This window comes from Sus scrofa, chromosome 10 (genome assembly GCF_054392235.1).
Source record: "Sus scrofa isolate SSC_HxYL_T2T_F1_AM1 chromosome 10, Sscrofa_HxYL_maternal_Yorkshire_Landrace_v2.0, whole genome shotgun sequence".
In the NCBI taxonomy this organism is placed as follows: Eukaryota; Metazoa; Chordata; class Mammalia; order Artiodactyla; family Suidae; genus Sus; species Sus scrofa.
This window is the reverse complement of record NC_139392.1, coordinates 8,453,486-8,480,899: the sequence shown is the minus strand read 5'-3', so window position 1 is coordinate 8,480,899 and position 27,414 is coordinate 8,453,486. Positions and strand designations below refer to the sequence as shown.

Here is a 27,414-nt window from a genome sequence, read left to right as displayed (position 1 = left end):
CAAAGGGCACTAATCCGGTTCACGAGGGCTCCACCCTCACGACCTCGTCACCGCCCAAAGACCCCATCTCCTGATACCATCCCTTGGAGGTGAGCATTTCAACATAAGAGTTTGGGGTTGGGGGGGCATCATTCGGATCATAGCACTGAGACAGGAAAGAGACTTCCTAAGACAGACACTGGCAGACGTAAAGGATTTGCGGAGGAAAACTCCGTTCCAAAAGCCATGTATTCACATCAGGCAGGTAAAGCTCAACACATCTTTTCCGCTCATCCTTGCCCACATCAGCATCCTTCCTTAGTCTCTCCAGCAGCTTCACATCTTTGTTGTTCAGTCCCATACCCTGGATGCATCGTGAAACTTCGTTTGGGCTCCTCTTATAACTTCAGATATTAAACCTTTGATTCAGACCAGTCCTCAGGGATGAGCGATGGGTGTGTAGGACAATTATCAAAGGAGAGGGTATTATTGTATTCTCTGGCTCTGTAAATGACATTTCCAAAAATGAGCAGGCCAGATTTCTTCTCAGCAAACATTAATTTGGAGAATAATAATTTCTGATTCAGATACACATGAACACGTAAAAACGGCTAATGTGAATTTACATTTTACGCTGAGCACATTAGTGCAGCCTCTAAAATGCCCATCCTCTTCGAATAGTTTTCTTTCATCTACTTAATGCTAATTGTATGAGAAAAGCACATCAAATTCCTATTCTGAAGAAAGGGAAATAAAGTATCTGTGATAGACCAGGATGTGGCTTCACTCTGTTGGTTTTGTAAATAAAGCTCATGATTACAGTGACTATTCCATGGCAGCTAGAGAGGGGAAAACAGGAAATATAATGCAGAAAGCCCGCTTCAATGAAAAATACTGTAAATTGAATTTGACAGCATTTGATGGCATTTGATTATTCTAGTCACAGCCAAACAATGATATAAAGAGTAATATGAAACAGAATGTGTTACTGCCTAGCAGACTCAAAAGCAATAAACCTTCCTCCAATGTGACACAATCACTTCACAATCATAATTGTAGCCTGTTTGATACCTCTGAGTACAGCAGAAGGGCACTGACTGACACAGATACATTTTGTTTTTTATTTAAAGTGAAATGAAAATGGCGCACTGGGGCTCCAGATACAATCGTTATATTCACCTCCATAGGCATGAATCACTTGGCAGTTATTCCAGCTGAAGTTTAAATGTGCTTAGACTACAACAATATCAAATTTTTCTTAGATAGCTGCAAAAAAAAAAAAAATCGGAAATGTGTAAGGACAGAAATAGGATGTAGACACATAGTTCTTTTTCATTCTGGGACTACAGAGAGCCCCGCGTATAGTTACAGCCACCAGCCTCTGGTATTTCTGGGGAGGTTATGGCATGTAATTTCTGCTTCATCATTTGCCTTCTCTTTCTTCTATCACCGCCAAAGGAAATCCATTTAGCTCAAATCAAAGACGGGCCTTGACCTATGCAGATATTTTCATTAAATTGCAGGAAGCCAACCTGCCCATCCCATCTTGAGACTGTTTGTCACTCTGCTCCCTCCAACCCTCCAGGTCACTTCTCAGTAATCCCCTTCCATTGCTTCTGTGTTGCCTCTAGATACTAGCCCGCTGAAATAAAAAAGGTGTGTCCTAATAAACCGATGTTTATGACTTGAAACAAAGACAAACAAAAAATAACCTAGCAAGGCCAAGACTATTCATGTGATGGCTTCCAGTTAGTTCACCTGTTAATCTGATGTTTTATTTAGGCTACTTTGTTCATCACAGTGACATTTCCTGCAATAGGCACCGCCTTTGTGTTAGTATGTTGCACCTTGTTTCCTGATTGGCTGTAGAGCAAGCCTTCTTGAGCATTTGCTTCCTTCTCAAAGTAAATTTAGCTCGTAGAATAAATATTCTTCAGTATCTCCCCCTTATTTTATCTGTAATCTTGTGAATGGCAAAATCCATCCGCAAGATCCAACGTCCATGTACACCTTCCACCCAACCGTTTTTCTTGACTTCACAAACACGTAAGAAAATGATCTCCCACTAGAGGCTTCCATTTTAATACAGGCAAAAATGCCCAGGATCTTATTCTCAAAGGCAGTCCCTTTAAATAAATAGAAAGATTTGGTCAATGTTCAATAAAAGACAAAATATATACAAACATCCTCTAAACACTTTAAAAGCGGAAATAAGTGATGAACCTTCTGAGTATTCAAATAACTGAGGATTCAAAAAACTGAGTAAGGTTTTGAAGGATAAAATCTGAGATAGTTTGAATGGATGGATGATATGGAAGAATATTCTAAGCAGGAAACTGTAAATAATAATTTTTAGAATGAATAATTAAGCTGATCGAGGAAAAGGAGCATTTATTCAAGGTGAAGGAATTTTTATGCAATCAGTTTGTGTTGTGTGGAAAGATAGCATGGATGTTAAGATGGGTGGATGGATGGACAGATAGATAGACAGATAGTGTCCATATCTACTCTAAGATTGGAGCCTATGATTAGGGACCTTTACCATAGTAGGAGACTATAAGCAAACAAAAAAAAAACAATATAATGTGGGAAATACAAATATTTACTAAAAAATTTACAGAAGACAGGGATTCTTTGTATCTGGAATATTTATGGAAGATGTCTTCGTGGATGAAGTTGATGTCATTGAGACTTGGCCTTAGGAAAAGAAATTTAATACTATTTAAATCAGAAATAATTTGTCAGGAAGACATTTTAACAGTACAAATTGCAGAGGTCATTTATCCCTTCTCTATGACTTACCAATGCCATGTGTAATTCCCATCGATAGATGTAACTACTATTCATTTTAATATATGTAACTGGTATCTTTTTATTTATAGTTTCCCTTTTTTACAAAAAGGTATTATATTGTTCAGATATTCCTTGGGCATTTGGATACATACACACACGCACCCCTCATTTCTTTTAATGACTCAACAATCTTTTATTATATGGATTTGTATCATGTATTTTCTAACGAGTCCCCTACTGCTGGGAAATTAGGTGATTTCTGAGTTTTCATTACAAGAGCAATGATTATGATTCTTTAAAAAATTCCTTACAATAAACATATGGAGAATTATCCTTAGTGCTAGAAGTTCAGGATTCAATTTTGTACATTTTAAATTTTTAGAGATTGCTATACAGTCTTCTAATAATGGTATATAAATTCTGAAAACTATCAATGCTGGGACTCAAGAATCTTTCAAATCTTTGCCAGTTCAATATATATATATATATATATTGCCAGTTATGTATGTATGTGTGTGTGTGTGTGTGTATATATATATATATATATATATATACATATCAAAATAGTGTATTATTTTTGTTTAATTAAAATTTTGGTTAAGTCAGGTTCTTCCTTTATTTCAAATATATATTTGCTATTTGTGTGTGTATATAATATCTATACTTAGACTATTTTCTTTTGGATTATTTCCTGTTTATTTATCTATGCTTTTTTTGTATACTAGGAAATTCTATTAGTGATCATTTTAAAAATAATGTATCAATTATTTCTTTCAGCACTTTCATGGCTCTACTTTTTATACTCAAATACAGACTGGATTTTGTTTTTTGTGTTTTTGAGATATAATTGACACATAACATTATATTAGTTTCAGGTATACAGCATAACATTACAACATTCGTATCCATTTCAAAATGATCACCGCAAGAAGTCTAGTCACCATCTGTCACCATACAGATTTACAAGTTTTTTTCCTTATGATGAGGAGGTTTTTTTAGCTTTCTTAGCAACTTACACATTTTTTAAATTGCATAATATCATTGCCTCTGGTCACCATACTGTACATTACACAGTTATTTCTTTTATGTCTAGAAGTATTCCTTCCCCCATTCTGCCCAGCTCTCAAACCCCTCCCCTCTTGCAGCCACCAGTGTTCTGTCTATGAGTTTGGTTTTGTTTTCTTTTGTTTTTTCATTTGTTTTGCTTTTTTAGATTTCACACATGAGTGAAATCACATGGTATTTGCCTTCCTCTGATTTATTTCACTTATCATGGACCTTCAAGGTCCATGCATGTTGTCACGAATAGCAAAATTTCAAATTTCAAAATTTTCTTTCTTTTTTATGGCCCAGTAGTAGGGTGTGTGTGTGTGTGTGTGTGTGTGTGTGTGTGTACCACATATATGTACCACATCTTCTGTATCCATTCATCCATAGACGGACACTTAGGATACTTCTGTATCTCAGATATTATAATAGGAAATGCTGCATTGGATATAGGGGTAAATATATCTTTTTAAATTAGTGTTTTCATTTTCTTTGAATAAATACCCAGAAGTATAATTGCTAGATCGTATGGTAGTTCTAGTCTTAATTTTTTTGAGGAACTTCCAAACTGTTTTCCGTAGTGTCTATACTAATTTAAATTTCCATCACCAGGGCACAAGAGTTCCCTTTTCTCCATATCCTCACCAGTACTTGTTATTTCTTGTCCTTTTGATAACAGCCATTCTGACAAGTGTGAGGTGGTATCTCAATGTGTTTAATACACATTTCCCTGATGATCAGCAATGTTGAGCATCTTTTCATGCACCTGTTGGCCATCTGTATCTCTTCTTGGTAAAAAAAAAAAAAGTCTCTTCGGACACTCTGCTCATTTTTTAATCAGTTGCTTGTTTTTCTGTTATTGAGTTGTATGTGTTCTTTGTATGTTTTGGATATGAATTCCGTATCAGATATATGACTTGCAAATATCCTCTCCCATTCAGTAGGTTGACTTTTTATCTCATTGATGATTTCCTTCAAAAGGTTTTTTTTGTTTCTTTGTTTGTTTTGTTTTTGTTTTTTTTGTGTGTGTGTTTTTTTTTTTTTTTTTTTTTTTTTGTCTTTTTAGGGCCATACCTACAACATATGGAAGTTCCCAGGCTAGGGGTCAAATCAGAGCTGTAGCTGCAGGCCTACATCACAGCCACAGCAAGGCCAGATCCGAGCCACATCTGTGACCTACACCACAGCTCATGGCAACAGCGGATCTTTAACCCACTGAGTGAGGCCGGGGATCAAACCCATGTCCTCATGGAGACTAGTCAGGTTTGTAACCCACTGAGCCACAGTAGGAACTCCCATTAAAAGTTTTCAAAAGTTGGAGTTCCTGTTGTGGCACAGCAAAAACAATCCCGACTAGAAACCATGCAGGTGCAGGTTTGATCCCTGGCCTCGCTCAGTGGGTTAAGGATCCGGCATTGCTGTGAGCTGTGGTGTATGCGCAGAGTCGGCTCGGATCTGGCGTTGCTGTGGCTGTGGTATAAGCTGGCGGCGACAGCTCTGATTAGACCTCTAGCCTGGGAACCTCCATATGCCATCTGGCCCTAAAAAGAGAAAAAATAAAATATCTTACTTTATAGAAAAAAAAAGTTTTTAAAAGTGCAAAAGTTTTTAGTTTTATGTAGAACTATTTGTTTATTTTTCCTTTTATTGCCATTGCCTTTGAAGTTAGATCCCAAAAGTTAGTGCTAAGAGGAGTGTGCAGGAACTCACTGCTGACTGTTCTTGGCATTTTAAGGTCTCTGGTCTTATGTTAATAGACTGATTTTTTTTTTTTTGAGTTACAGCTTTTTAAATTTATTTTTAATTTTTATTTTTTCCATTATAGCTAGTTTACAGTGTTCTGTCAATTTTCTACTGTAAAGCAAGGTGACCCAGTTACGCATACATATATACATTCTTTTTTCTCACATTATCATGCTCCATCATAAGTGACCAGACATAGTTCCCAGTGCATTTGCAGCTATTAACCCTGCATCCCCAATCCATCCCATTCCCTCCCCCTCCCCCTTGGCAACCACAAGTCTGTTCTCCATGTCCATAGGTTTCATTTCTGTGGAAAGGTTCATTTGTGCCGTATACTAGATTCCAGATGTAAGTGATATCATATGGTATTTGTCTTTCTCTTCTGACCTACTTCACTCAGTGTGAGAGTCTCTAGTTCCATCCATGTTGCTGCAACTGGCATTATTTTGTTCTTTTTGATGGCTGAGTAGTATTCTATTGTGTATACATACCACTTCTTCTTAATCCATTCATCTGTTGATGGACATTTAGGTTGTTTCCATGTCTTAGCCATTGCGAATAGTGCTGCAATGAACATACTGGTGCATGCGTCTTTTTCAAGGAAAGTTTTGTCCAGATATATGCCCAAGATGGGATTGCTGGGTCATATGGTTGTTTTACATACAGTCTTCCAAGGTGTGTCCACACTGTTTTCCATAGTTGTTGTAGCAATTTACATTCCCAGCAACAGTGCAGGAGGGTCCCCTTTTCTCCACACTCCCTCCAGCATTTGTTATTTGTGGACTTATTAATGATGGCCATTCTGACTGGTGTAAGGTGGTATCTCATAGTAGTTTTGATTTGCATTTCTCTAATCATCAGGGATGGTAAGCATTTTTTCATGTGTTTCTTGGCCATCTGTGTATCTTCTTTTGAGAAATGTCTATTGTTGGCTTTTTTGCTGTTGAGTTGTATAATTTGTTTATATATTTTAGAGGTTAAACCCTTGTCAGTTGCATCGTTTGAAACTATTTTCTCCCATTCTATAAATTGTCTTTTTGTTGTTGTTGTTGTTTTTATGGTTTCCTTTGCTGTGCAAAAGCTTGTCAGTTTGATTAGGTCCCATTGGTTTAGTTTGCTTTTATTTCTGTGGCTTTGGGAGACTGACCTGAGAACACATTTGTAAGGTTGATGTCAGAGAACATTTTGCCCATGTTCTCTTCCAGGAGTTTGATGGTGTCTTGTCTTATATTTAAGTCTTTCAGCCATTTTGAGTTTAGTTAATAGACTGATTTTTTTTTAAAGGAATGAGATGAGATCTAGGCATTCATTTTTTGGAGAAAACTATCTAGTTTGTCAACATTATTTTATAATTCACTGATTTAAAATGCCCCTATACAAAATTCCCATGTGTCATTTCCTCCGTTTCAGGACTTTGTATTCTGTTTCTTTTGTGGTAGATAAAATATTATCAAGCTGAGTCTGATGGAAAAGACATCTCAGATGAATAAAATTAGTGGAATAAGAAAAATTCCCAACACTGAAGGCACGGCTTCTCAGTAATTGTCAGACTTGACTGGACACTTCATTATGCGTAGGGGAATTTAGAAGATTGGCGTGGTGGTAGATTTTGGAAGACTTTAAATACGAGGCTAAGGAGTTTTGCTCTTTGATTTTTAAGCAATGTGAGCCACTGAAGGTCTAGGATAAAATAGAGATGCAGTGTGACAGAGTGGAACAGAGCATGGCATTTGTAGTGAAAAGATATAGCTTCCAGGTCCTGATCTGCCTTACTAGTCATATGACGTTGGGTAAGTTAGAAGGTTCCCTAACTTCCATTTTTATGTAGGTTTGGCTAATAAACAGGGGAAATAATTAACCTCCAGAATTTCATAAGCATTAAATGAAATCATGCATGTGGAGGTACTATGTTAAATATAAAACATGATTAAAAATAGGTAGTTACCCAAGATGTGCCAGCCATAGCCATGCTTTGGGAAGACACATCTGGCAGTTATACACGTATATTTAAGAGCAAGGAAAGAGGTTCATGACAATAAGGGAAGGAGCGTGCATGATTGTATGCCTAGGATGATCTGTTTTTCTTTAAATATGTAGAATTTTTTTTTACATTTGTATGTGCATGAAAAATACCTGAAATGTTAAAACACCAAAAGGAAGTTACCAGTGCTTATCTCCTAGAGATGGTTACAGATGATTCTCGTGTTTTTACACAAGTTATTTTTTATCATCGACATGTGGGACAAAGACAAAACAATAAATTTCGTGAGTCTAGATGCCAGTCTATCATCACCCTCTTTATGATTTTCCTACTTCCCTCTTTCTGCGAAGATCATAATCATTTTCTATAGTAATCAAGGCCTGTTCAGAAAGGAGAAACCACACCAGTGATTTTAACAGAAAAAATTTAACGTAAGCAATTATTAACTGGTTGTTAATTTGTTAACTAGGTAACTAATATGATGAAAAAAGAATTCTAGGATATCAGGAAGGTGGCAAATGCAGGAAACAGCTACTACCCTTAGGATTGAAGGATCAAAGGGAAAGAGCTTGAATTATTAAAACTTAGAAACTTAGAGGGGAGCATCTGTGATGCTGAGGCCTAGACACCTGAGGAGGAGGCACCTGCCAGCTGGTGCAGGTGTCTGTGGGAGGAAGTGTGAGCCGAAGCTGGGTTTCCAAGTGTTGGAAAATTACCGTACCTGAATCATCTGCTCCTAAGGGAGATGGACCTACTGCTTCCAAAGAGGACTACCCTTGCTGAAGAGGAGCTCACAAAATCAGCAAGCAAACAGGAGCAAAATAGGAAGGAGCCAGTTCCTTTTTCCTTTCTGCCCACTACTCGCCCTCTGGCGCCCCCTACTGGCAGAGACCAACACAGAGTTGGCTGGTAAAGTGGAAACGCAGTTGGCAGAGTCCTCACTCCACTGTGATAAAGACAATATGGAAGCGTATGTTTAGAGCTGAGAGACAATCGTTTCATAATGGGATCCCTTTTTCAGCTTCTTCTAGGAACCAAACTCTTGATTCTTTTTGTCAACCAGCTAGTCATCCAGTCATGGCTTCAAAAAATTTTCATCCTTTAGTATAATGTGCCATGTTTGACTGGGTACTGGAACGCTATGGAAAGATAAGACAGAGTCTTTTCCTTAAGGGAGCTTGTCGTATAGTATGAGAGACAGAAAAAAAGGAAGGTTTACTGCAATGCCGTGGGCGAAGTGAATCAATAAAGAAAAGACTGAGCACAGAGGAGGATATTATAACTCTACTTGAGAGAAGCAAGAGAAGGATTTTCTGGAGAAAGTGACTGGGGGTGGCGTTCTAAAAGATGATTTAGAGTTAGCCTATAGAAAGGAGTAGAACATGAAAGAGGATGGGGTGAGGCATTGCAAAACAGAATGAACAGCTATCAAAGCCACGGAAGCATGACGTATCATCGCACTCAAGGGAACCATGGGTAAGCATGGGATTTTGACTGGAATGTAAAACGGGAATGGAAATCTCAGAAGATGACTCTGACATGGTCAACCCAGGCCAGTTACATGACCAACCACTGAAGAGTTTTAGATGCAGTTAAGTCCTAAAATTCTGGGAAGACCTTCGAAGTCTCTTCTCCACAACACAAGAATAACCACTCACTCCAGAAATCTGGATGATTCAACTCTCCCAAAGAAGGTTTTAACTCACCTGTGTTTCCACTCCCTGTACCACCGACCTAGGTCAGGATCCACATTTATTCTCGTGTGGACTGTTGAGGTGACCTCTTCATTGTGTGACTACCTGCTGTCACTTCCTCTTCATTGCAGTCTTTACGCAACTGCTAGATTTGTCTTCCGAAATACAGTTTTGGATATTATTTCTTTTTTTTTATTGAAGCGTAGTTGATTTACAATGCTTGCTGGTTTATGTTTTCACTTGTATGTATATATTCTTTTTCATATTCTTTTCCATTATGGTTTATTACATGATATAGAATATAGTTTCCTGGGCTGTACAGTGGGCCTTTTTGTTTATCTCTTTGATATATAGTGTGTGTATGTGTTAATCCCAAATTCCTGATTTATCCCTCCCCCCACCTTTCCCCTTTAATAACCATAAATTTATTTTCTATGTCCGGGACTCTCTGTTTTGGAAATAGGTTCATTTGCATCATTTTTTTTTTTTTTGGATTCCACATAGAAGTGATACCATGTGGTCTTTGTCTTTTACCTACTTCACTTAGTATGATTATTTCTAGGTCCATCCATATTGCTGCAAATGAAACTATTTCATTCCTTTTTGTGGCTGAGTAATAGTCATTGTATATATACACTACCTCTTCTTCATCCATTCCTCTTTCGATAGGCATTTAAACTGCTTCCATGCCTTGGCTACTGTAAATAGCTTTGCCATGAACATTGGGCTTTGTTTATCTTTTCAAATTAGAATTTTTGTCTTTTCCAAATGTATGCCCAAGAATGGGATTGCTGGATCACATGGTAACTCTATTTTTAGCTTTTAAAGGAAACTCCATGCTCTTCTCCACAGTGGCTGCACCAGTTGGTATTCCCACCAACAGTGTAGGAGGTTTCCCTTCTCTCCATATCCTCTTTCGGCTTTGGACATCATTTCCATGATAACTTCATTCGTACAATATCTTACATTTGACCCAGTGATTTTCATAGGCATTACTTGATTTAATTCCTACCAAAATTCTAGACATTTTGCACTGTAAGATTATTACCTTCCGTTTACAAAGTGAAATGGTGAGTTTACCCAAGGTCATTTAATGAGGTAGCAAGGCCAAGGCCTGCAACCCATCTCCTCTCACTACAGGTGTTTCTGGCTATTTATTTAAATTCAGAGTATTCTTAATATTCTTCATGAAGTAAGGTTGGCAGTTTTGTAATCTTAAATTGTTATGGGAAATGCATTGAGTTGTAGGATTTTGTTTTAATTGCTTTTGAAGATAAGCACGGAGGATTGCTGGCATTCCAAGACGGTAGGGAGTTCTTTAAAAGGTTCTACTACATTAAGACAGCATAAGTATGAATGCCTTTTGAAATATGTAGTTCCTAGTTTTAATAATTATTTTCGTTTTCCCCTTACCATTAAGCATCATTAAATTAGCTCTAGTTGGAAAAGTGCGTTTTTGAAGTATCTCCCAAATGTGCTTAAGTGTGGGATAACCATTTGGCTCTTTGGAAAGAACTAAAAATGTGATTTCCCTAAACACAGGCTGTTCAGGAGGAAAGACTTCCAGTTAAATGAGCAACTGAAGCCTACACCTTAAATAAATTAGGAATAATTGAAATCTGTTCAAAGCTTATTCAGACATAAAAATGCTCTATTTTTAATACCACGGATGGAACGTTTACCTCACTGTAATATTAATTATGTGTTTAGTCATGATAAGAAATACTGAACCAGGCTGCATCCTTGCATTGTTTTGGCGGCTAAACTTGAAGTGGGTATAATACTTAATCTCTTACATAGTATAGATTTTTAAAATTCACCCTCTTAGGACAGTTTAAGAATGTCAGTTGTGTGTGTGTGTGTGTGAGTTTTCTTTTTTATTATTTTTACATTTTCTTTCTTTTTTTCATTTTTCCTTTTTATTGTTTTGTGTTTCCTTTCTTTTTTCTTTTCTTTTAATAGTTTTGTAACAACCACGGCTATACCTCAATGTGCAAATTCATGAGCGTTTAGTAAAAATGAATTGAATTGTCAGAGAAAGTTTGAAGCCAGACAACACAGAAAATTTCATTTCTCCCTAGAAGTTCCTGTGTTTGTCTGTATGATGTTCCCAGCAAATGCCTTTTTAAAAAAACTCACTGAGAGGAGTGCTTGGCTGTGAGCCCTGTGGTCCTCATTAGAGTGGATCCCTCCCAATGACACACCTGGTACCTGGTATCTGCAGTGAGTACAAAGGCCAAACCCTGGAAGCCTACACTGAGTGTAGAGTCTGGCCCACACATGGTAGCAGGGAATAATGAGGTGGGTTGGGGGACGGTAATTGCAGGTCACTGAGAGTGTCTGTGAAGCCTCCCTGGCCTCCAGCAGGAAGATTGTCACTGCTCAGTGCTAGGTCATAGTGATTGATCAACTTGAGGATCATCAAATTCCCAAAGCCAGAGATTTTCACTATCCTGCCTTTGCGTGAAAGGTACTGTCATTTACTTTGTCTTAATAACCCTTTCCGTTTTGATGGTTAATCCGATATGGCAGCATGTGAATATGCCAGCTTCTCAAGAGTGTGTTAATGAAATACTCCTAACAACCTGGAAAATACCATTTGCTCATCAATCTCATCTCAACTAGAGAGGCATCTAAAGGAGAAAAGGATCATCGTTTGGGTTCATTCTTCCCCAACCTCGAATTCTTACCCTCAGAGAAAGAAGCGTAGACAGAGACAAAATAAAGATGCAGAAAAGCCATGGAATTATATACCTTCTGGGCATTCATTCAAAAAATTATTGAACTTCCTGGGCAAAAATTCTGGGACCATGGAAAGAGGCAAATCGCAATTCCTTGGGAGCTTCCGATTCTGGACAGGTCAGCATCATGATTTCACACCCAGATGAACAAATACCTAGCCCAAATGAAACATCAGATATGTGGGGCCATCTCAACAACTGACGATTCCATCTCTCTTACTTAGATGTTTAATGCTCTATACATTGAGTCCCAAAACGGTTTACATGGGCCTTAGTTTTGATATTAAGAAGCCCTAAAGATGGGGCTGATCGATTCCCTTCTCATGTAGCCACCAGAATTTTTTGAGCATATTCTGAAGCCATCTGAAAGAAATTCGACTTTGGCCCTTTAATGAGCTCCAAAGCAAATTCCTATTATAAGATGCATCGAGGTAATTTCCTTAATTGGCATGGAGCTCTTTCTTCTCTACTCAGCCACAAGCCCCTTTATACCTCAGGCCTGCTGTATCATAGGTGGTCATCAATTAAGATTTGTTGATGAAGGAGTTCCCGTTGTGGCGCAGTGGTTAACGAATCCGACTAGGAACCGTGAGGTTGCAGGTTCGATCCCTGGCCTTGCTCAGTGGGTTAACGATCGATCCGGTGTTGCTTTGAACTGTGGTGTAGGTTGCAGACACGGCTCAGATCCTGCATTGCGGTGGCTGTGGTGTAGGCCAGCGGCTACAGCTCTGATTTGACCCCTAGCCTGGGAACCTCCATGTGCCGTGGGTGCGACCCTAGAAAAGGCAAAAAGACAAAAGACAAAAAAAAAAAAAAAAAAAAAAAAAGATTTGTTGATGAATACAAGAAAGAAAAATCCTTATTTTGAAGGATTATCGATTAAGAAGGGTAACTTCAAAGAAGGAGGAAATAAGTGACAGCAGGGAGTGACCTTAAAACATTTTTAAGGTCAGTGTTGGAGAATGTTTTGCCTATGTTCTCTTCCAGGAGTTTGATGGTGTCTTGCCTTATATTTAAGTCTTTAAGCCATTTTGAGTTTATTTTGGTACATGGCGTGAGGGTGTGTTCTAGTTTCCTTGATGTGCGTGCAGCTGTCCAGGGTTCCCAACAATACTTGCTGAGAAGACTTTTTCCTATTTTATGTTCTTGCCTCCTTTATCAAAGATTAATTGACCGCAGGTGTCTGGGTTTATTTCTGGGTTCGCTATTCTGTCCCATTGGTCTGTATGTCTGTTTTGGTACCAGTGTAGCACTGAAAGCTAGGTCTGGTCCCTTATGATGGAGCATCATAATGTGAGAAAAAAGAAGGTGTCCATGTATGTGTGACTGGGTCACCATGCTGTGCAGTGGAAAATTGACAGAACACTGTAAACCAGCTATAATGGGAAAAAAATAAAAATCATTATATAAAAAGTTAAAAAAAAAAATTTAAACCTCCTAGAAACCAATACACAGTAGCATGGTGCTGGGTGGAAAGAACAAGCACTGTGGGCTTCTCTTCGCAGTGGTTCGTCCGGCCATGGGCGAGCCTGGGCCGTTTCCACAGAGACCGCGTGGTTCCTGGGGCAGCAAGAGAACCATCCTCCGTGTGGACACCTTTCACGTCTCTGCCCTCAGCATAGCTGCTTTCCCAATGGCCAGAGTCCTAGGGCCAAGTTCAGAGAGAGTTTGGGAGGACATTGGCAATAGATGCAGACACAGGGAGACAAATGCGGACACTGCCTGCCTGCAGTCCAGCTACCATAGCAGGGTAAGAATTCCCAATAATATCAGCTTCTAATAACTATCCAAGCGATGTTTCCAGTTGTCCAAAAATTAAAACCCCTGTATGTGCACATGCACACACTTGCACATGTATACGTCAGTATGTCGACGAAGATCCAGAAAATACCCAAAAAGTGTTAATGGTGCCCACATATATGCTTCTGATTTTCCTGATTTTTAGGTAATATATTTGTTTTCAGGTATGGCATGTATAATTTTTGTTTTAGGAACAATTTCTAAGGTAACACCACCAAATGTGTCTGTGGGTGCTGATTCACTTTTTAAATGTTTTAACTTCTTCTGTTTGGCCATGTTTTCTAAGACGTATGTGCATGTTTTATGCATTTGAGATGGATGTATACCCCCTATAGCAAAACAGTGATAATGCATCGGGCCTCGGTGTACTCTCTCCTCTGGTCTTCATTGCAGTGCTGAAAGGGACCATTGAAAATATGAGGTTATAACAAATTCTTCTAAAAAGCAATTTCCCCCTCTGTCTACTAAGCTTCCTTTGAAGGGTGCGGGATCGCTGATTCCCTTCCTGATGTCTTTCCAGACGTCCTGCTGGCACTGAAGAGGAATCTCTTTTGTTCCTCTGGTCAGAAGGAGCCCTTGAGTTGATTGACGATGCAGATACTCTGAGGCCTTTCACGCTCTATGAATATCGGGTCAGAGCCCTAAACTCCAGGGGCTCCGTGGAGAGTCCGTGGTCCTCCGTACGGACTTTGGAAGCCCCACCTCGAGATTTGCCAGCGCCCTGGGCTCAAGCCACTGGTGCTCATTCAGTTCTGCTCAACTGGACGAAACCAGCATCTCCCAACGGCATCGTCTCCCAGTACCACGTGATCTACCAAGAGACACGTGATGACGCCGCGTTGAACTCCTCTGCTGTGCGGGCTTTCACCGTGACGGTAAGAACTTAGATAAGAGCAGAACACGTACTTGCATGATCTGGTTGATACGTTGTAATTGATTTTCCTCTCTGGCTTTTCATTTTTCTTCCCTTGGGGCTTAAATATGTATGAATCTTTAAGGGCAGAAATGCCATGTCGTTGCGGGGACAGGTGCAGAACTAAGTATGTGAGAGATGGAGTTGAGTTTTGGGACCACAGTTCATGTGTATTACCTCCCACAAATAAGTGAATCTCTCTTTGCCTGATTTCCAGACCCGTTAAATGGGGATATTGACAAGTGTTCCTCTGCCCCTCCTGGAGATGAGGCAGAGGTGAAATTAGACATGTCGCATGTGTCGACTTGATATTATTGGCCCTTTGAGGGAAAAGGAAATTCAGTTTCTAGATGTAGCCACCTAGATGTATAGATATACATAGACACATCACATGCACTAAAGTTTAGTGGTGATTTTTCTGGGTTGGCTTCCCCCGGCCCATAACATAACTTAAATCAGATTGCTTTGTATCTCCTGAGAGCTGTTTTTTGACCGTGCCCACAGCATGCGGAAGGCCTCGGCGCTAGGGATCAAACCTGGGCCACAGCTGCGACCTGCACCACAGCTGTGGCAACGCAGGATCCTTAACCCGCCACATGGCAGAGGAACTTCCCTAACAGCTTTCTTTACATCGTGCATGGCCTGGCGTTGTAGGGAAGATATGAAAACAAGGTGATTTTGCCTTAGGGAGCTTTGTCTTGTATGATAATGCTGCAGACATGAGAACTGAACCTCAGAAAGTGAGCAAAGCAGTGGGTTGTAGCCTGTAGCATCCGCCACACTGGGACTCACATCCCAAACCCCAGCACCAACGAGCACCGACGAGCCACAAACCACCATCCAAGTGAGACTATCACATATCAAAGGTGTCAGGCAGGCAAGGCTCTGGAAAGTTCGCAAATGCGATTCTGTTTGTGTAAAAGTTGTGCAATAGTGTAAAATAGAGAGAAAATTTATTGGGACAAGGAAATACTCTGCAACTTAACAAAAAGGCTGCCTGTAGGGAGAAGAGGCACTTTGACTTTTCAGTGAGTGTAATTCTCTAGTTTGATTCTTTTCAATGACCATTTATTACATTCTTTTATTGAAAATTTTTTTCATCCTAGTGCAGAACTGTGTGAAACACAAAATTAAACCACATTATGTCTGATATATATTACTTGGCAGCCCAGAGACGACTCTGCTTTGAGCAGAAAAACTGGCAGATAGCAGAAAGCAGAAAGCAGAAAGCAGAAAGCAGAAAGCAGATAGCAGATAGCAGAAAGAAAGGAAAGAAAGAAAAGAAAAGAAAAAAGCAGGAAATGCAGGAGGCGAGCAGGACACCCTCATGTGGAAGGGGCATCACCAAGAAGATGAAATTTTGTTATTTGGGGAGTTAAATAATATGGTTTTCAAAATGTGCCAAGACCATACTAAATATGAAAACCCCTCATAAATAAGAAAAAATGGACAGCAGAAAGCATTCTTTTCGAAGACAAGACCATTTTCAGTGCTTCCAGTTTTGGCAGCCCAACTTACATGAAGCTTATAGAATATAACATGTATCAAAGTATCTAAATGAGGAGTTCCCGTCGTGGCGCAGTGGTTAACGAATCCGACTAGGAACCATGAGGTTGCAGGTTTGATCTCTGGCCTTGCTCCGTGAGTTAAGGATCTGGCGTTGCCGTGAGCTGTGGTGCAGGTTGCAGACACGGCTCGGATCCCACTTTGCTGTGGCTGTGGCGTAGGCCAGCATCTACAGCTCCGATTCCACCCCTAGCCTGGGAACCTCCATATGCCGCAGGAGCGGCCCAAGAAAAGACAAAAAGACAAAAAAAAAAAAATCTAAATGAGATGCGGCAAACAGATTTGAATGAAACTCCGGAAGACTCTTCGTAAATGAATAAAGTACAATTTCCTCACCGTCCTATGTTCACACTTCTCACTATGACTAAGAAATAAGTGATGTGTGAATTAATGAAATAATATTAATGAAATCTTCATTTTTATTTAGAATTCAACGTTTGTACTTTATGTTCCATTTGACATTTGATTATATATCAGGGTCTTTCATATTAAATCTTCTGGCGCCCTCATTGTAAGCCTTAGAAACTGTGTTCTTTTTTGATTTGATTTTTGTTTTGTATTAGAGTATAGTTGATTCACAGGGTTGTGTTAGTTTCAGGTGTACAGCAAAGTGATTCAGTTATACATATATCCATTCTTTTTCAGATTCTCTTCCCATGTAGGTTTTTACAGGATATTGAGCAGAGGTCCCTGTGCTTGTTGGCTACCTGTTCTATAAATAGTAGCGTGTATATGTTAATCCCCAGTGTATCCCTCTTCCCCCTCACCTGTCCACTTTGATAACCGTACGTTTGGTTTTTGAACTCTGTGAGTCTGTTTCTGTTTTGTAAATACATTCCTTTGTGTCATTTTCTAGGTCTTATTTTTAGGGGCTATCATAGGATATTTGTGTTTCTCTGTCTGACTTAAGAAGCCGTGTTCTTAAGTGTAGAAGTTCTTCTTTGGTGGACATGTGGTCAGTGGGGAGACTGCTACTTCCCACCGTACCCTTGGAATTCATGTCCTAAACATGCATCCTGAAAGCAAAATACTGAAAAACCCTTGAAAGAGCTTTCTCAATGAGACACCTTAATTTAAATGCATATGTTGTTGAAGATACCAATGTTGCAATGATTACACCTCTGATCTTTCAAACTATGGCTTTCAGAGGTCTGCGCCTAAATGTTTAGTCTCCCAAAAGTTCTGCTGGTGTTCCTTTGTGAAGTGCCCCCCAGGTCATCTCTTCATAGCCCGTTTCATTTGATAACGCAAGACTCGAAAGAGCCAGTGAACTCTGTTCTCTGTTTAATCTGCTAGGTTCTATTTTTATCGCACCAAAATTTCCCGGAAAGAGGAAGATCTATTGCCTCCAGCATTAAACATTATCCGGCCCTTTATGTATGGACTCTCCCCAACATCGCTTCCGTCTGCCCACCCAGTGTTGCTGAATTCCTCCATCTTTCTAAAGATTAATCCGTACAGTGCTAAAGAGAATAGCCAGAATAATCAAGAAACAATCATATTTATGCGTTCTCTCTTCAAATGTGTGTGTATTCAAGGTAGCCACCCAAATCTGGATCTTTGGCCCTGAAGATCCCAAGAGAAGACTTCATTAAGGTCATGGGGAAAAGTCCTATTTGAGTTTCTAAGCAATCAAGGGCATATTCCAAAAGGCAAGTGGGCTTGTGTTACGACATTCTGGTCACTAGGCCAAGTTTCCAAGACAGGAGGCCACAATGACTCTTTAGCAACCAACATCTTTGAGAGAAGTAATCAGAAGACAAACCAATGTCCCTGAGTTTTCATCCATTCCTCCATTCCCAAGAGAACGTGTTCAGTCTTTTTTTAACAGATACCTAAAGAAGAATGTGCTTGGGGGCTATTGTTTCCATTACTTAGCGTCAGAGAAGAATCCTCCTTTTATTCAGAGTCCATCTCTTCCTGATCAGGACAGCGTGACGTCATGTATCCGTACACTGGGCCTTCAGGGTCAAGAACGGGTTATTGACAATTCAATCCAATTTGGCAAATAGTCATTGAGTCCTCTCTTCAATATGTCAATACGCAGTGCTGTACCTCACTGTATTATTGAGTCTCCCGTCGGCTGGGCTATTGGGTACAGACTCTGGGGAAAGGAATAGTCAAGTCTTAGGCACTGATTTTTACTACTAGGCATTTCAGGTTTTGAAGTTTTTTTGCTTCTGAGTTTCTGCTGCTCGGGTTTTGGTGATTCCCTTTTAGCTCTCTGAGCACCTCCCTGGCTCTACTTATTATTTCTTTGATTCCTGTACCAACTAAACCTTTTCACTGTCTCCTTCCTTTTCTGTGCCTGCCCTAGGAAATATTTCCAAGTTTTTGTTTCTTTGGGCACTTTGGCTAAAATCTTCCTGAGCAAAGGAACTCCATTTTCAATTAGTGAGAAATAGAATCCATCCCTACGGTGGCAGTATTACAATTTGACCCACAGAGGTGGCACTAATGCCCCTCATTTAGTCCCTTATTTATCTTGGGAGCCCATCCCTGCAGGAGAAGCCACCAATAAGCTGCCTGTAGCGTAGTGCCATCACTAGCTGGTCCCAAAGTCTCCCCAGAGCTGTTTAGAGACAGGTGGATGGGGCTGGGAGAGCCACATAAAACAGGTGCAATGGATGCATGAGTCCTCCTGATGGTGGCAGTGGATGGAGAACTGGCAGTGGGGGCCCTCCATGGGGGTGGAGAACATATGTGTTGGCAGGAGCAGCAGCAGCAGCAGCAGAGGCAGCAGGAGAGAAGAAATGGAAAGAGTGAGGCTTGTAATCTATCACCAGCTTCTCTCCCCAACCCCATGCAAAGTCTCATCTCCTTTGGGGCCTGAGTAGATCCTTCTAAGGGGAAGCGAGCCATATCTGGTTCCTTAGGGTCTCTCCAGACCCATCCCAGCCACTACTGAAACCAGCTTCAGGTAGAGGTCCTTAAACGCCCCTCCCGATTAGCTCGTGATGAATTGTGCGGTGTCAAGAGAGGAACTGCATTTAGCCTTGCTTGGCATGTGAGGGCTCCGTGGCGGTGTTTACAGGCAACACTCCTGGCGAGGTTGGCGGCACTGCTGCCACCATTCGGATTTGTTTGCTTTTTCTCACTGGCACTGCCATCGCACTGGCAAAAAAATAACTGCGGATGGAAAGGCGAAGGCGGTTTACCCGTGAGTCTGTGCTCTCCCTGTATCCCTGCTTCCTCCACGGGGTTATAAGCCATCCAGCCCAGCTCAGACGTGTGCCCAGTCCCCTGAAAGATAGATGGTCCCTCACTCTGCGTGGAGAGTCAAGCACAGAGAGTGCTGAGGGGTAAGCAGATGATGTGGGCCGCTAAGAGTTGGCTTCCAGTCTGGAAATGAAATCCAGAATTGCAGACTCTACTTTCTAGATCCCGGTTGCCAAACGTTCTTGCTCAAAGTCAAGGAGGAGGTATTCAAAATGTCCCCATATGCATGTCACCGATCTCTTTCCCATTAGGTAGATACGTAAGGGGGGGAAATGAGATACTTTGTAATTGCCATACTACGGCGCATTTGTGAGTAAGTGCATGAACTTATTTTTAAGCCCATCTTCATTCTGGCGTCGTATAATGTAAAATATGACTGCTCCTTACGTATAAACTTCAACTAGCTGTGGCTCTTAAAATTAGCTGTAGGCTCTTTTTTCCCCAGATCCACTGATAAGACAAAAGAATTGCTTTGGAAGATCTACCTATTTAAAAAATCTCCTTCGAGTTCCTGTTGTGGCACAGTGGAAAGGAATCCAGCTAGGAACCATGAGGTTGCAGGTTCAATCCCTGGCCTCACTCAGTGGGTTAAGGATCTTGCGTTGCCATGAGCTGTGGTGTAGGTCGCAGAGTCAGCTCAGATCTGATGCGGCTGTGGCTGTGGCGTAGGCCAGCAGCTGTAGCTCTGATTCGACCCCTAGCCTGAGAACCTCCATATTTTGCGGGTGCAGCCCTAAAAAGCAAAAAAATATATAATAAAATAACATAAAACAACTCCTTTGGTGACCATTGTTCCAAGTTCAAGAAGAAATAGCTATAAAAACAATTGCTGTATTTTTTTTTTTTTTTTTGTCTTTTTGCTATTTCTTGGGCCACTCCCGCGGCACATGGAGTTTCCCAGGCTAGGGGTCTAATCAGAGCTGTAGCTGCCAGCCTATGCCAGAGCCACAGCAACACGGGATCCGAGCCGCATCTGCGACCTACACCACAGCTCATGGCAACGCCGGATCGTTAACCCACTGAGCAAGGGCAGGGATCGAACCCGCAACCTCATGGTTCCTAGTCGGATTCGTTAACCACTGCGCCATGACGGGAACTCCCCAATTGCTGTATTTTTGGTATTGGTTCTACACATTTTAGAATATGAGATAACTACATCATCCATTCTTTTATATAAAAGATACAAAATATGGATGAGTAGGTGTCACAACAATGAGCACTTGTTGGCCTGACCCATTTTTATTGAATGTTGTATTTTGTTTGACTTCAACTTTTCATTTATTAGCCTTATCTTTATCCCTTTTTTTCTGATAATACTCCACCAACCACAAATATAGATTGGGGATCTGCTTTTTGCTCAGTATTATTGTGGATGAAAACCATGAGTCTTCTTGAACTTTGTCTAACTACTTTCTTGGAATAGCTCTATTTTTCTCCAGCCATTTTATTCCCACAAGCCTTAACAGGACTCACCAGTACCTCTTGATCAGATCAAAGATTTTCCAGTCTCTTTCAGTGACAAAGACCAGCCTGGTTTTGGTAATCAGGACTCATTCCATGTGTTTTAAAACAATCCAATCTAAATCCAGTCTAGGAGTTCCTGTCATGGCTCAGACGAAATGAATCTGACTAGCATCCCTAAGGATGCAGGTTCAATCCCTGGCCTTGCTCAGTGGGTTAAGGATCTGGCGTTGCCATGAGCCGTGGTGTAGGTCACAGATGTGGCTTGGATCCTGCATTGCTATGGCTGTGGTGTAGGGCAGCGGCTATAGCTCTGATTTGACCGCTAGGCTGGGAACCACCATATGCCATGGGTGTGGCCCTAAAAAGACAAAAGTAAGTAAATAAATAAATCCACTCTAAAGCCTGACTTGTGTTAAGGGATCTGCAGTTGGGAGAAGAGAGCATGTCCATTTTCTCTTTTCTTCACCTCCCTCTTCTTCTCTTCTTGATTTCCCTGGGATCGTGGAAGAAAAGATAGAATTAGACCAAAAGGAGCAGAGCCTAACTCCATAACATTGTCGCAACCCATCAGGCTTTGTCTTCTCATGTGTAGGTGTCTCATGAGATTTCCTTTGTGGGTTGGGTAGAGGTCTCCCGTGGGAAATTTCATGCTTCACAGTTCCTGATACAGGCCATGCATGCCTTGGCAAAGTTCTTGCCCCACTATCCATTACTGCCCCCAAGATCCACCCACAGCCTTTTACTTCTGGGCTCCCCTCTCCCAAGCAGTCAGGCAGTACCAGGTCCTCTCATGTTGACAAAGCCCATGCCTTTCTCAGCATCACCAGTCTTCCAGAAACCTTGCTCTATCGAAAAAGCCAAGTACAACTAGTCCAGCACTACCTTCTCTCATTGCCTTAGCACTGAGTAAGGGCCAGCGAGCCTCGGCCCTTCAGAATTCACTGAATGCAAAGCAGGTATCAGCTTCTGCATTAGGCCATGCTCCCCAAATCCTGGGATCCCATAAGAATCCCAAAAGACCCTTCTTCACCCTGGTGATTGCAACACAATTCCTATAAGTCTCTTGACCTCTGTAGCAAGCTTCTTGAGAAGAGTAGCTCACCTTTCTTGCAGACACCCCCAAGGTCTTTGGGGTGTTCTCCTGAATGTCCTTCACAGGCCCCAAGAAAGGAGCGTGGGATATCTCATCCCCCCACCTTTAGGGGTAAGGAGACAACCTGGAGGAACTTCTCTGCAGAATTTCCCTCTTGAACTTGCTTTCCGTGGATCTTCTCATCTATACATTGTCTTACATTGATCTTCCGAGGACAATGGGCTTAGCGGTATAAGGCTGATTCTTTCTGCAAGTACTGCAGAGGTAAGTGTAGCAGTTCAGATAGAGTTACTTTATCATCTCTTTCTCTAAGCTATACTCATTGTTGACTAAAAAAGATATATGCACAACCTAAAAGTTGAGAGTTAAGTTTTATTTGAGGCAAAATGAGAGCCTCCGCTAGGGAGGCAGCATCCCAAGTAACTCTAAGAAAACTGCTGGGAGAAGGCAAGGGGGAGGATATATAGCAGTTTTGCAACAAAAAGGCAGGGAGCAGGAACAAAACATATTAAAAGGTGCAAAGTCTGGGCTCACTGAAATTGCTCCTTTGCTATGCAGCCATCCGGGGCTCTGTGCTCTCACAGCCAGAGTTCCCTCAGGGCTCACAGACTCACCCTTGGAGGTGGCTGCAATCGCTGGAGACTGTGACATCTTTTGTTCACTGATATGGCAGGCAATATTTTCCTTCTTTTTTTTTTTTAAGGGTCACATGCACGGCAATATTTTATTTCTCATCGTCAATCTCCAGTACATGCTGTTACACAGCTAAGTGACTCCATCATCTTTCTAGTTCCTCAAGGCCGATCCTTCTTGAGTCCTCCCCTGCTTTACTCTCGTATCCCATCCTTCACTAAGTCCTATTGCATCTAAAACGAACAGCACTTATGCCTTGAATCCAGCCAGCACCCAGATTGGGACTTGAACCCACGCACTGGGACGCGATCCCAGCCAGAAGCCGGTTTGGGACTTGAACCCATAGTGTTTTTTACATGAGAATCACTCACCTGCTGTGTGGACTTACTGAGGTTCAAGTTCTTTCTGTCTCGGCACAGAAGGAATTCAGTGAGAGACAAAGTGATAGGCAAGAAATAGATTGATTAAGATAGGATGCTTGTGAGAGATGCAAGCGGGCAGGCAAGGAGGCGCTGCCCCGTGGATCAGGTGGGCTACATTTTTATCATCCAAGGAAAGTGGGGAGGGGGAAGAGCCTACTTTCTTCCTCGTTCTTTGAGTAGATGTCAGGCTTACATCACCAGCTCCTCCTTCGAATCTGGTAAGAGAGTATGTGACCCTGTGAGGCCAAACTAGGACTGTTTGGCACCTATCAAATCAGAGGGGGGCGTAAACATGCTAAACCGTGTTGTCATCTCAGGTTTCCATATAACGAGATGCTCCTTTTGGAAGGTCATCTTCCCTTAAATTCCTGTCCTTGGTCCTAGGGATCATTAGTGTGTCGAACTTGCAAGCAGGCCTCTTAATGACCTCAGGCACATCTCATGCTTTTATTTACGGTTTTATAGTTAGGCAAGCCTGCTTTGTTCTGAGGGCTTTCTTGAGCCATCATGAACATCCCGTGGTCTCCCCACGTTCCCTAGGTTGCCCTCTCTGTCTGTGGTCCCCTGCTGGGACTTCTGCACCTGCCTGGGTGACCATCCTACTCATCCCTCTTACATTGACTGCTAAAACATATGATGAGAGTTCCTGTCGTGGCGCAGTGGTTAACGAATCCGACTAGGAACCATGAGTTTGCGGGTTCGGTCCCTGCCCTTGCTCAGTGGGTTAACGATCCGGCGTTGCCGTGAGCTGTGGTGTAGGTCACAGACACGTCTCGGATCCCGCGTTGCTGTGGCTCTGGCGTAGGCCGGTGGCTACAGGTCCGATTAGACCCCTAGCCTGGGAACCTCCATATGCCGCGGGAGCGGCCCAAGAAATAGCAAAAAGACAAAAACAAAACAAAACATATGATGAATCCTTCTGCTTGACGGCCCCCTGGTGTTCCCTCCTCATGTGATCATGTTCTTACCCTTCAAATGGATCCGTCTTCCTACTTCCCTCTTTTGGGGTGGTTTTTAGGGCTGCACCCGTGGCACATGGAGGTTCCCAGGCTAGGGATCCAATTGGAGCTACAGCTGCCGGCCTGCACCACAGGTCACAGCAATTCCGGATCCTTAACCGGCTGAGCAAGGCAGGGAGCCAACTCGAGTCCTGTGGATACTCGCTGGGTTCGGTCACCGTGAGCCGCCGCAGGAACGCGCCTCCTTCGCTGTTGAGCTGATGTTCATCTCACCGGGCTGTTGTGAGGACGAAATAAATTAACGCAGACACAACGTACTTTATCACTGTAAATAGCGACGTGAATAGGCTGTTCAAATTCAGACCTCCTCCTCTTTGGAATGACAGAGGCCGAGAGAAATGGTTTGGACAAATGGTTTGATTTGGACAAAGCAGAAGTATCCAAATTTGGAGGTTTCTCTTAAGCAGGCCTTCCTTTGCCATCCTGAGTTTGCACATTTAAACATTTCCTCATACCACACTGTTCCTTTCCAGGTCATTTCTCAGACAGTGAAGTAGACTCTGTTTCCCTCCTAAGTCGCCTGGGGCAAAATTGTGCTTTTTGGGAGTTCCCGTCGTGGCGCAGTGGTTAACGAATCCGACTAGGAACCATGAGGTTGCAGGTTCGATCCCTGGCCTTGCTCCGTGGGTTAAGGATCCAGCGTTGCCGTGAGCTGTGGTGTGGGTCGCAGATGCGGCTCAGATCCGCGTTGCCGTGGCTCTGGTGTAGGCCAGTGGCTACAGCTCCGATTGGACCCCTAGCCTGGGAACCTCCATATGCTGCAGGAAGCGGCCCTAGAAAAGGCAAAAAAGACCAAAAATATATATATATATATATGCTTTTTGTCTCCCGAGGTTTAGTTCTGATCCATCCGCCTCGCTGTAGTTCTGACCATAACATTTCACACGGGCCACTGGTGGAAGAGGCCTCCTCTGGCAATATTCACTCCAGAGGCAGTTCTGTTTGCCCTTTCTTTTGTTCTGAGATCCTGTCTGCAAAGCATGCTGTCTTTTGGTCACACACACACACACACACACATACACACTCACACACACACGGCCACACCCAGCCCAAATCACACAGCTGCCCCAAACTAGCATCCACCCATCCTGGGCCGAAGACCCTCCCGTCGGGATGCGTGCGGATGTGCGTGCGGATGTGTCTGCCCTTTGACTCAGGTATGTTCGTTTCTGGTCTTTCAATGACTTAGAAGGGACCCTTATTGAGACACTCCAGGTCCTCATGGAGCCTTGTTAAAAAATACCTATGAAAGTAAAACGAACTCGTCCACACTCTAGCAAGGCCAGGCCATAAATTCAGACGTGGTGCCATTGAGCAGAGACAGCAGGCTGTAAACGGCGGTGAAGGGCAGGAGTTAATTGAACTCGTGTGCACTTGTCACACGTGGGAAGTAGCCACTACCTGGGACAAGATGGCTGCCCCCCAGTCCCCTGTGACAGCCCGGGGGGCACATCCTGAGCTCTGCAAGGGCTTCTGGGTGAGGGGGAATCATACACAGATGACCAATTTTTTCATGGTTCACAGCCGATCAAAGTGAAATTCAGCAGCTGTTCAGGACAAGTGACCACTGTAACGGCTGTAATATAACCTGCTAAATAGAGAGGGAATTGCATTAGAGCAAGAGGTTAGCCATGATTATCGGCAGGTGAGTGCTTTATTGAAGTTGAAAGACCATTAACATTGATAGAGTAATTATTTCAACTTGAAAGTAATTACCTTGATGGGTGATAACTTCTCTAGTGTTCCCAGATTTGATTGGACCAAACAATCGTGAGTTCCTGAAGCCTAGAAAAATATTACAACAATACTGTGATTTTTAAATTACCGAAACCACTGTTGGAATATTTTAATTATGCCTAACAGTGAAAAGATTTTACCTTACACTGCCTAGTGACCCCTCATGTAGAGAGAGACATTTGCTTTTTAATCCAAATGCAATGACCCACACCCACCACCTGTGAATACATATGTGATGGGTTTGCAAATGAATCTTTTTATCTCAAGATAATGTTTAAGGTGAAACATCTTGTTAGAGCCACGGCTGGATGTTTCTAAGTTCGAATGGCTGGCATTGGGGAGGTCCCCGAATGGCAGCTTCTGGCTTCGTCATCGAGGGTTTAAATTGGTATCAATTAAATATTTTGATAATGACATCCTCAAAATTGAAAACTTCTGGATGTCATGTATTGTGGATCCCAAAGCTCAGATTTTAGTCAGTTCTGTAATTTGCGCGTTGAACTAGCTTTCTTGCTTGATGTGGTGCAACTCCAGTAAAAATGTACTGTGCGGTCAGGGTGTTTTCTGTTTATCCGCACTGAAGATCAGTAAACAAAAGTTGAAAACCTGAGCTTCTCTGAAAACTAAGGCAAGTATGAAAATTGTGAGTCATTTGCTGTTGAGGAACGAGACTCATAAACTCCAAGGTGGTTAATCAAGACCAAGAAATACTGTGGGACTCTTCCTTTCATCCGTTGTTCCCCATGATTCTTGTACACTTTTAAAATAGGCACGACCAACACTCTCTGACATCAACATCATGAATATTTTCTCAGGTCAGTCTCCCAAAGCAATAGAAATTAGAGCAAAAATAAACCCATGGGACCTCATCAACCTGAAAAGCTTTTGCACAGCAAAAAAACCCCAAAAGAAAACAAAAAGACAACTTACAGAATGGGAGAAAACAGTTTCAAATGATGCAACTGACAAGGGCTTAATCTCTAGAATATATAAACAACTTATACAACCCAACAGCAAAAAAACCAATCAATCAATGGAAAAATGGGCAAAAGACCTGAATAGACATTTCTCCAAAGAAGATATACAGATGGCCAACAAACACATGAAAAAATGCTCAACATCGCTGATCATAAGAGAAATGCAAATCAAAACTACCATGAGATACCACCTCACACCAGTCAGAATGGCCATCATTAATAAATCCACAAATAACAAGTGCTGGAGGGGCTGTGGAGAAAAGGGAACCCTCCTGCACTGCTGGTGGGAATGTAAACTGGTACAGCCACTATGGAGAACAGTTTGGAGATACCTTAGAAATCTATACATAGAACTTCCATATGACCCTGCAGTCCCACTCTTGGGCATCTATCCGGACAAAACTCTACTTCAAAGAGACACGTGCACCCGCATGTTCATTGCAGCACTATTCACAATAGCCAGGACATGGAAACAACCCAAATGTCCATCGACAGATGATTGGATTCGGAAGAGGTGGTATATATACACAATGGAATACTACTCAGCCATAAAAAAGAATGACATAATGCCATTTGCAGCAACATGGATGGAA

At 41.8% G+C, this 27,414-nt stretch overlaps 1 protein-coding gene across 1 annotated transcript in view; it reads left to right on the top strand.

The window, feature by feature from the left end:
- Positions 1–27,414, top strand: part of USH2A (usherin) — an 837,868-nt gene that overhangs the window by 683,796 nt on the left and 126,658 nt on the right. The window contains exon 62 of the mRNA XM_021064292.2: positions 14,299–14,653. Coding sequence (XP_020919951.2) covers positions 14,299–14,653 — 355 coding nt within the window. The remainder of the gene's footprint in view (positions 1–14,298; positions 14,654–27,414) is intronic.